Source organism: Centropristis striata, chromosome 15 (genome assembly GCF_030273125.1).
Source record: "Centropristis striata isolate RG_2023a ecotype Rhode Island chromosome 15, C.striata_1.0, whole genome shotgun sequence".
Taxonomy (NCBI): domain Eukaryota; kingdom Metazoa; phylum Chordata; class Actinopteri; order Perciformes; family Serranidae; genus Centropristis; species Centropristis striata.
In genome coordinates, this window is record NC_081531.1 from 37,322,639 (window position 1) to 37,332,586 (window position 9,948).

At 47.7% G+C, this 9,948-nt stretch overlaps 2 protein-coding genes across 3 annotated transcripts in view; one reads left to right on the top strand and one right to left on the bottom strand.

Moving 5' to 3' along the window:
- Window positions 1-2,958: 2,958 nt before the first annotated feature.
- LOC131987040 (high mobility group-T protein-like) lies at window positions 2,959-6,726 on the top strand. Of its 2 annotated transcripts, XM_059352184.1 has the most exons (6): window positions 2,967-3,043; window positions 4,793-4,871; window positions 5,053-5,213; window positions 5,473-5,621; window positions 5,736-5,910; window positions 6,057-6,726. In XM_059352184.1, exons 2-6 carry the CDS (start codon window positions 4,847-4,849, stop codon window positions 6,210-6,212), a joined length of 666 nt encoding a protein of 221 aa, XP_059208167.1. In that variant the 5' UTR covers window positions 2,967-3,043; window positions 4,793-4,846; the 3' UTR covers window positions 6,213-6,726. The 2 variants fall into 2 exon arrangements, with proteins under 2 accessions (XP_059208168.1, XP_059208167.1); XM_059352185.1 differs by lacking the exon at window positions 4,793-4,871 and having other exon boundaries at window positions 2,959-3,043.
- Window positions 6,727-7,795: 1,069 nt separating this feature from the next.
- LOC131986258 (adhesive plaque matrix protein-like) overlaps window positions 7,796-9,948 on the bottom strand; it is a 2,586-nt gene continuing 433 nt past the window's right edge. Inside the window, exon 1 of the mRNA XM_059351112.1 lies at window positions 7,796-9,948. This exon is cut by the window's right edge and continues 433 nt beyond it. Coding sequence (XP_059207095.1) covers window positions 7,796-9,948 — 2,153 coding nt within the window.

Consider the following 9,948-nt stretch of genomic DNA (forward strand, 5'->3'; position numbering starts at 1 on the left):
TCTCCTGTCCTCTATTTTCCTCTTGATGACAAAATGAATTTGCATATCTCTCCCGGCTCATTAGGATGCATCCACCAGCCTGCTAGCCTCCTGAGCGGCTCAGCGTTCTGCCGTGGCGTCTTCCTGATGCAGAATGAGACACAGACAGGCAGCATCACAGGCAGACATGTGGCCTGAGTCTGGGTTGTGATTGGCATTTGGAATCAGTTCCTACCCATTCTTAATTCAAGGATAAGAATAAACTCTGTGTCAGCCATTTTTCTTTGTTTCTATATTAGGTGTTAAGCAGAAGCATATTTATTAGACACTAATTGCCCCATTTAATGCACATACATACAATTATTCATATCCTAAGCATGTATGGTTATAATATTACCTTGGCATGTGAATATATTTTGCAAATCATAATGGACATTTTTCTTAGCACCCAAGCCCCACCACCACCATCTTTAAACACACAGACAAGCCTTTAAAGTCAGATAATTGCATTAGCTCCACTTTAGGCAAAACAAGCAAGTCATCTTGAAAAAGGTCTGAATCATCATCCTGATGTTTTTGCAGGCTGGCCGGCTGAATGATGCTGTTTTCTGTCTGTTTATCATTACACATATGGCACTACAGCTAAAGGTCACAAGGTCACAAACATCAGTTTTCTACCTCCTGGAAATGTGGATCTAAAAATGCATAATACTAATATCACATAAAGTCCATTAAGGCCTTTGTTACGTTCAGGACAGATGTTTTGGGTCAGGAGACGCTGTAATAATACACCTAATGGGAGATCTGGTGAAATAGATTCTTATTTCTGTCTGATGGTGGCGCTAGAGCAAGGTCACATGGACATATAAATTACCACAGAAGCTTTATTTGAATTGGCATTATATTATATATGTGTACATGTATATACACATATATGCATATGTAACCTAAGAAGACCAGTCGTTGAGCACACAAACATAAAAATGCAGCTCCTGACTCTCAACAACAACACAACGTGGTTTAAGAGTGTTGTTAGTACTATTATATATATTATTATAGATTAAAGCAAATGAAAACTGTGAAAAACCAGATAATCAGAGTATTCTGTCTAAAATGTGTCTTAAATGTATGAAATTATCAAAAATTAGGATATTTATGTGTTGAGGAAGATTTTTTTTAATCTGGTCCTACGATTACAATTACAATTCCATAAGAATAAAAAATAAAATCTATTAACTACTTTAAAAGTTTTGTTTGTTTATATATTATAGGTGGGAACAGTAAGTTGCATTAAAATTAATGGATTCGCACTATTGTCTTATAACATTCATACAACAATGTGTCTGGGCTAATATATATATATATATATATATATATATCTGCAATCAGCAAGTTTGAATATATTACTGCGAAACAAATATTTCAATGTATCTAATTTGAAAATACATATATGACAACTTATTTATTTCCTGTAGAGCTCAATAATTGCTAAATCCCTTCTTTCTTCCTATAACTGGTTTTTATTTGCTTTATTCACTAACTTGGCTAAAGCAGTTCTTTGATCTCCATATGTTGTAATTCACTTTCATCTAGTCTCATCAACCAGTAAATTGTGTTGGGAAAATTAATAAATATAAGGTGTACTTGTCATTAAGAGTCTGAAAACAATGTTTGGTGCAGTCACAGTGGTGATGTTTTTGCAATAATGGGCTGAAAATAAGGACATGCACAGTGACTCCATATGTTTGAATAGGGAATGAGCACACTGTCATCTTTCAACCAGCTATTGACTATAAAAAATAAACCAAATAGCGTATTGTGGTGGGAAAATTACAAATATCAAGATCTATTATAGATATTTAATGCATTTATCGCGGTTTGGTGCTGGTTGATACCTGTTTATATCAATCTATTAGGCTCATCAATAAGCATAGCTATGGTACTGAATAGCTAATATGCTAAATTGAAGTAAATTTTAGGTGTAATTGTCATTAAGACTAAGAAAACAATGTTTGGTGCAGTTAGAGTGGTAATGTTTATGCAACAATGGACACAAAATTAAATAAGAGCATGTACAGTAACTCCATGCGTTTTAATAGGGAATGAGCACATGTTCATCCTTCAATCAGCTGTTGACTATAAGAATGAAACCAAACATTGTCTGGTTAACAATCTCAAGGCCGATTATACAGAGTTAATGCATTTATCACTATTTGATACATTACAGTCATTTGTATAGTAATCCAATAGGGACTACATGCATATAAACAGGCATGGCTGTGGCACTGAATGGCTAATGTGCTAGAATAATGTAAATTTAAGGTGTAGTTGTCGGAAAAACTGAGAAAACAACGTTTGGTGTAGTCAGAGTGGTGATGTTTTTGCAACGACGGGCGCATAATAAAAATAAGTGCATGCACAGTAATTAAAAGGCAGCCCATTCAGCTGAACAGTTATTGTGTTTTCACTCTTAACTGGAAGCCAAATGATTTAAAATGCCGCATCTGGTGCGACTAAAACCCTGCGCGGGGCATGCTGACAGCGCCCGCTCATCTCCTCCGCGATGCTCCACTTGCATGCATTTGCAAAAATCATAATTTTGCAAAACGTGTATTGAGAAGAATGCACAATGGAGGTGGCTGACAGAGAGGCCACAGGCCGGGAAACAGGCCCTTAGCGCGGCCAGCAGCTGCCCGGTTCCCCGCCGAACAGCGCTTGTCTCATTCATTTAACTTTACTGTATCTGCGCTCAACGTAGTGAATTCAATACTATGGCAAACACACTACACTACTACCAGCCCAGCACGCTGGGACACGGGCCTTTTTGTATCCACGCGCCTCGGAAAACTTCAGTGACGTTTCACAAAAGGCAGCCAATGGGACCTCGTCTTCTATTAGGACAATGAAAAGCCTCCGGCCAATCAGGGGAGCGCCAGCCCGGGCGCTGGCCAATCAGCGGAGAGCCCTCGGAGAGTAATGTTAGCGAGCTGAAGACTGAAGACACTGCGTATCGCCTGTTTCTCTCACAGCCATTGCAGAGACCAGAGCCGCTCACAGTCCCGAGGTGAGTATCACACACGGACATTTTAACTCTTTCCAACAATAATAACATCCACCAATACCTCAGTTATCCATCCGCCATCATGGAATACTGCATTTCTAAGTGTTTTACATTATTATATAGTGCAAAAAACAACCAAAATAACCGGCGCGAGCAGGTAACGTAACCCTGCCTGGGAGTGTGTAAGGGGGCAAAATGCAGAAATTAATATTAACCTCCAGTGAATTCGACGGAAACAGTCGATTTTGTTAAATGAGAATAATTTTGTATAATGCTGTCGTGTCATTTACACAAAATGGAGTCGAATCAAAGGGTAGTTATCGCGTAAAAATTCAGGAATGTCTAGCGGACAAACACGTTATCGACAATGGTAGAGACTCCGGTCTGCAGCGCTGAGGCTGTCAGGAACCAGCATGCTCCTTAGGGCGGTAAAATAGAGAAAACATGAGAAAAAGATAGACCGAGTTAGAAAACACCCGGCGCTGTGTTTCTCTGGTGGAAGTCAGTCTGGAAGCCGCTGAAATAATAATTGCTCTTCCTGCTGTAATGTGCTGTTACTGTAATGGCTGACTGTTCTCAGCAGCGAGGCAATGCGAGCTGCGGACGACAGGCGCAGTTACACTCAACTTTTTCTAACCGGCTTTTCTCGCGAAACAAACTCGCAACTATAAAATGTAACGACGGGAAAAGAAAGTCCAACATGTCCTGGTTCTAACGACACTATTGCGGGATTTTTCCTCCGCTGGGAAGGTGTTTTAATCTGGTCTGAAGCGGAGCGGCGGCTCTGCCCTCTATGGCAGCCTGACACAAAGAAGGAGCCATATTCTGTGTTAGTGAAGACGAGCGGCCATTAGCAGCTCATAGCAGCTCATAGAGCAGCAGAGCTCATAGCCCAGCATAGACCCACTGTGTTACTGTATAACCGGCTCCAGCAATAGGAACCAGCCGGGGGAAGAAGCGGCCAGCCCCGCCGGCTCCACGGACATATCTGCGGTGTTTCAGAGCGAGCTGGAGGGCGGGAGGAGGCTTTCAGGGGGACTTTCTTTCATGAAGAAGCCATTCTCACAAAATGGAAGAAGAAATATTGCCGTCGTTGTTGACCTCCTTTTCCTCAACAGAGCTTTGCGCCATTACTGCTCCGCTAAACGGAGTTACAGCAGCTTTAATAGGCAATGTATAGCGAAAAACCAACAGTTTTAAACACGTTTTATCATTATTTCCGCATGAAGGGAGAACAAAGACTGATTAGAGGAGATTGTGAAAACGCAGTTTTGAGTGTTTTTATTTTTTATTTTCAATAAATACGCCTTTATATACATTTTGTCTCCTTTTTGTGTCAAAGTTATTTGCTTGATGAAACATGAATATAAATGTAAAACGGGGGTTTCCACACGACTTGTTTTCATGCAGATGAGATTTTTTTTCTCTCTTTGCAAAAACACGAGTCATTTTTGTCTTGTAGCCAGGACCTGGTCTAGTCCTGGTCTAGTCCTGGTCTAGTCCCACGGAGGTTTATGTTCTGCAGCTGCACTTGGGGAACTTTTACAGTTACATGCGAAGCGAAGCGGACCGCAACATGGATACAAATATATATATATTTATATATATTTGGGTTTTTTTTAATTGTTTTTCTCGAATGCGGGGCGATGTCTAATCCAGTTGTAAACCTCTAAAATGGGAGTTAACCATCAATCACTTGAGTTTTTCCACAGATTGCAGTAATAAAGTGGTTTTCCTGCTCCGTGTGTGCAGGACGGGACAGTTTGACAGCAGGGAGGGCGGGTCACTAAAGTAGCGCCATCAATAATGACGGGCAGAAATAAAAGAACTGGTAAATCATACCTGCTTCATATGATTCATCTTTACTCATGTAATAAGAAAATAAGAATTGTGTAAAACAAAAATCTTTATAAAGTTTATTTTAAGATTTAGAATTTGATCCATTATCCTTACAAAATGAATCCAATGATCAAATTAATATATATATATATTTCTCTCTCTCTCTTTTATAGATTCCAGCATGAAGACGAAGAAAGATCCCGCCAAGCCGCGAGGCAAGATGTCCTCTTATGCATATTTTGTGCAGACCTGCCGCGAGGAGCACAAGAAGAAACACCCGGAAGCTTCGGTCAACTTCGCCGAGTTCTCCAAGAAATGCTCCGAGCGATGGAAGGTGAGAGGGAGAGATAAACCTGTAGTCTGTTTAACTCTGGACTATATATATATATATATATATATATATATATATATATATATATATACTCTAAAGATGCTCCACTTCTTGATCATTCAAGTGCAGTAAGTTGTTTATTATCTGACCACATTGTGAGATAAGTTGCAGCAGCAACCCAAATCTGGGCAATTTAAGAAAAAGATGAAACTCTGAATCCTGCACAAAGGATGTTTCCACAGCAAGTTGTTTCTGTTTTCAGACCATGTCTGGCAAAGAGAAAGGTAAATTCGAGGACCTTGCCAAGCTGGACAAGGTCCGCTACGATAGAGAGATGATGAACTACGTCCCAGCCCGGGGATGCGGCAAGAAGAAGAAGTACAAGGACCCCAACGCCCCCAAGAGACCCCCGTAAGTACTGCAGGTCAACGCGCCGTGGTCTCCACAGCAACACCAAGCTGACTGGTGTTGTAGAGACGCAGGAAGCAGCTGGTTCACCGTGTTAATGACTCGTTCTTCCTGCAGGTCTGCCTTCTTCATCTTCTGCTCAGAGTACCGCCCCAAGGTCAAAGGTGAGACTCCGGGTCTGTCCATCGGGGACGTGGCCAAGCGGCTCGGCGAGATGTGGAACGGCACGGCGTCCGAGGACAAGCAGCCGTTTGAGAAGAAGGCGTCCATACTGAAGGAGAAATACGAGCGGGTGAGGACTGATCGCTTGTATTGATGAGTCCATTCAATCAATAGAGAGGATGTGATGAATAAAAACAACATAAAAACATTTATATATTTATTTATATTTATATCTATATATATTTATATTTATATATATTTATATCTTCATCGCAGGACGTCGCCACGTATCGCGCCAAGTGCAAAACAGGCGGCGGCAGCGCGGCGGCGAAGGCGCCGGCCAAGGTGGAGAAGAAGGACGAGGACGACGATGATGACGACGACGACGATGACGAAGAGGAGGAGGACGACTACGACGATGATGACGAGTAGGCGCGGTGGTTACGTAGTGGTCGTTTTCTTGTTTATAAAGCATTTAACCCCTTGTACACATTCACTTACTGAAAGAAAATATGTTAGTATCAAGGGGCAGAAAAAAAACAAAAAAGGCTGTGTATATCGGTTGTTTTTATGCTGTACACTTTGTTTCTCCTTTTTGTATAGGTGACACTACACAAGTATGGTGTGTGTATCTTCTGCAGTTCTTCAGTGATAGTTAGACCACTATCCTGCCTGCTACAGTGGGAGGGGTGGGCTTACAGTATTTACTAGCTAGAGGTGCACAGCACATAAAAAACGAGTTAGACCTGAGTGTTCTCTCCTTTCTTTTCTTTTCCCTTCTCCTGTGTGTTTTTATTTTAAATGACATGTTATCAGAGTTGACGTATCACAGTTGTTTTACTGATCTTTATGTACCACTGTAATAGCAAGAATAAGAAAAAAAAACGCCTTGTTTATTGTTGAAATTTAAATCGCTTCTGATGTCAATAAAACTTTTTTTTAATAATTTTGTTTTCTTTGTGTTGTTCTTTAAGATTTAAATGAGTCTTTTGGTAAAAGCATGAAATAAGATGAAACAGAAGTTTCATCAAACACCTTTATGAAAACTATTACAGTATTCTCTGATTGTCTGAGGCGTTTCTGGAGCTGCAACTAGTCAGTGAAGTGAAACTTGACGTTATGACGTTCTGATGCTTGGAGAGTTTCAAGAGAGAAAACATTAACGAGTCCTCTGAAGAATGACTCATCACCTCAACTGTCGACGTATCAGGCCCGTCCTGTGGTTCATATGCAGACAGAAGCTGTAGCAGACCTTCATGTAGCAGACCTTCCTCCTGGAGGTCTTCCTCCTGGAGGTCTGCTACATGAAGGTCTTCCTCGGTGGAGGTCTTCATGCTGCCACTGAGAGTTGCAGCATGGCTGCTCTGCATGCCTGCATGCATGACTGGCTGTTGCTGTTTTATTTAGATACAGCTGCTTCATCTCTCACGTACTCCCATCCAGGGGAAAAAAAGACCATTTATATAAGAAGGATTATGTGCTTTTCAAACCCAGTGACATAAGAATATGTGTGCTGTGTAATAACTGCTGCAGACTAACAGACTCTGTACGTTGTGGTGGTTTGGTCCCCTGGGCGAGGCTTTATTCAGACTTTACCAGCTCAGCCAAGCACAGACACGCTTCTGATCCTGTGGTGTCAATTACAAGGATGCATCTTCTCCCGTGCTGCACATCTGCACAATGTCAGCCTGCCAGAGGAGCCTCGGCCTGCCGGAGGAGCCTCGGCCTGCCGGAGGAGCCTCGGTCTGCTGGAGGAGCCTCGGTATGAAGCTGGAGGAGCCTCGGCCTGCCGGAGGAGCCTCGGCCTGCTGGAGGAGCCTCGGCCTGCCGGAGGAGCCTCGGCCTGCCGGAGGAGCCTCGGCCTGCCGGAGGAGCCTCGGCCTGCCGGAGGAGCCTCGGCCTGCCGGAGGAGCCTCGGCCTGCTGGAGGAGCCTCGGCCTGCCGGAGGAGCCTCGGTATGAAGCTGGAGGAGCCTCGGTATGAAGCTGGAGGAGCCTCGGCCTGCTGGAGGAGCCTCAGTATGAAGCTGGAGGAGCCTCGGCCTGCTGGAGGAGCCTCGGTATGAAGCCGGAGGAGCCTCGGCCTGCTGGAGGAGCCTCGGCCTGCCGGAGGAGCCTCGGCCTGCTGGAGGAGCCTCGGTATGAAGCTGGAGGAGCCTCGGTATGAAGCCGGAGGAGCCTCGGCCTGCTGGAGGAGCCTCGGCCTGCTGGAGGAGCCTCGGCCTGCTGGAGGAGCCTCGGTATGAAGCCGGAGGAGCCTCGGCCTGCTGGAGGAGCCTCGGCCTGCCGGAGGAGCCTCGGCCTGCTGGAGGAGCCTCGGCCTGCTGGAGGAGCCTCAGCCTGCTGGAGGAGCCTCGGCCTGCTGGAGGAGCCTCGGCCTGCTGGAGGAGCCTCGGCCTGCTGGAGGAGCCTCGGTATGAAGCTGGAGGAGCCTCGGTATGAAGCTGGAGGAGCCTCGGCCTGCCGGAGGAGCCTCGGCCTGCTGGAGGAGCCTCGGTATGAAGCTGGAGGAGCCTCGGTATGAAGCAGCTGGAGGAGCCTCGGTATGAAGCCGGAGGAGCCTCGGTATGAAGCTGGAGGAGCCTCGGCCTGCTGGAGGAGCCTCGGTATGAAGCCGGAGGAGCCTCGGTATGAAGCTGGAGGAGCCTCGGTATGAAGCTGGAGGAGCCTCGGCCTGCTGGAGGAGCCTCGGTCTGCTGGAGGAGCCTCGGTATGAAGCTGGAGGAGCCTCGGCCTGCCAGAGGAGCCTCGGCCTGCTGGAGGAGCCTCGGCCTGCTGGAGGAGCCTCGGCCTGCTGGAGGAGCCTCGGCCTGCCGGAGGAGCCTCGGTATGAAGCTGGAGGAGCCTCGGTATGAAGCTGGAGGAGCCTCGGCCTGCTGGAGGAGCCTCAGTATGAAGCTGGAGGAGCCTCGGCCTGCTGGAGGAGCCTCGGCCTGCTGGAGGAGCCTCGGTATGAAGCCGGAGGAGCCTCGGCCTGCTGGAGGAGCCTCGGCCTGCCGGAGGAGCCTCGGCCTGCTGGAGGAGCCTCGGTATGAAGCTGGAGGAGCCTCGGTATGAAGCCGGAGGAGCCTCGGCCTGCTGGAGGAGCCTCGGCCTGCCGGAGGAGCCTCGGCCTGCTGGAGGAGCCTCGGCCTGCTGGAGGAGCCTCAGCCTGCTGGAGGAGCCTCGGCCTGCTGGAGGAGCCTCGGCCTGCTGGAGGAGCCTCGGCCTGCTGGAGGAGCCTCGGTATGAAGCTGGAGGAGCCTCGGTATGAAGCTGGAGGAGCCTCGGCCTGCCGGAGGAGCCTCGGCCTGCTGGAGGAGCCTCGGTATGAAGCTGGAGGAGCCTCGGTATGAAGCAGCTGGAGGAGCCTCGGTATGAAGCCGGAGGAGCCTCGGTATGAAGCTGGAGGAGCCTCGGCCTGCTGGAGGAGCCTCGGTATGAAGCCGGAGGAGCCTCGGTATGAAGCTGGAGGAGCCTCGGTATGAAGCTGGAGGAGCCTCGGCCTGCTGGAGGAGCCTCGGTATGAAGCTGGAGGAGCCTCAGCCTGCTGGAGGAGCCTCGGCCTGCTGGAGGAGCCTCGGCCTGCTGGAGGAGCCTCGGTATGAAGCTGGAGGAGCCTCGGCCTGCTGGAGGAGCCTCGGCCTGCCGGAGGAGCCTCGGCCTGCTGGAGGAGCCTCGGTATGAAGCTGGAGGAGCCTCGGTATGAAGCTGGAGGAGCCTCGGCCTGCTGGAGGAGCCTCGGTATGAAGCTGGAGGAGCCTCGGCCTGCTGGAGGAGCCTCGGTATGAAGCTGGAGGAGCCTCGGTATGAAGCTGGAGGAGCCTCGGTATGAAGCTGGAGGAGCCTCGGTATGAAGCTGGAGGAGCCTCGGTATGAAGCAGCCGGAGGAGCCTCGGTATGAAGCTGGAGGAGCCTCGGTATGAAGCTGGAGGAGCCTCGGTATGAAGCTGGAGGAGCCTCGGTATGAAGCTGGAGGAGCCTCGGTATGAAGCTGGAGGAGCCTCGGTATGAAGCCGGAGGAGCCTCGGCCTGCTGGAGGAGCCTCGGTATGAAGCTGGAGGAGCCTCGGTATGAAGCTGGAGGAGCCTCGGTATGAAGCTGGAGGAGCCTCGGTATGAAGCTGGAGGAGCCTCGGTATGAAGCAGCTGGAGGAGCCTCGGTATGAAGCTGGAGGAGCCTCGGTATGA

Coding starts and splice junctions, on each gene's coding strand:
- LOC131987040 (XM_059352184.1), top strand. CDS start 4,847: ATGACGGGCAGAAATAAAAGAACTG. Junction 5,622..5,735: donor AACGCCCCCAAGAGACCCCC/GTAAGTACTGCA, acceptor TTCTTCCTGCAG/GTCTGCCTTCTTCATCTTCT. Junction 5,911..6,056: donor TGAAGGAGAAATACGAGCGG/GTGAGGACTGAT, acceptor TCTTCATCGCAG/GACGTCGCCACGTATCGCGC.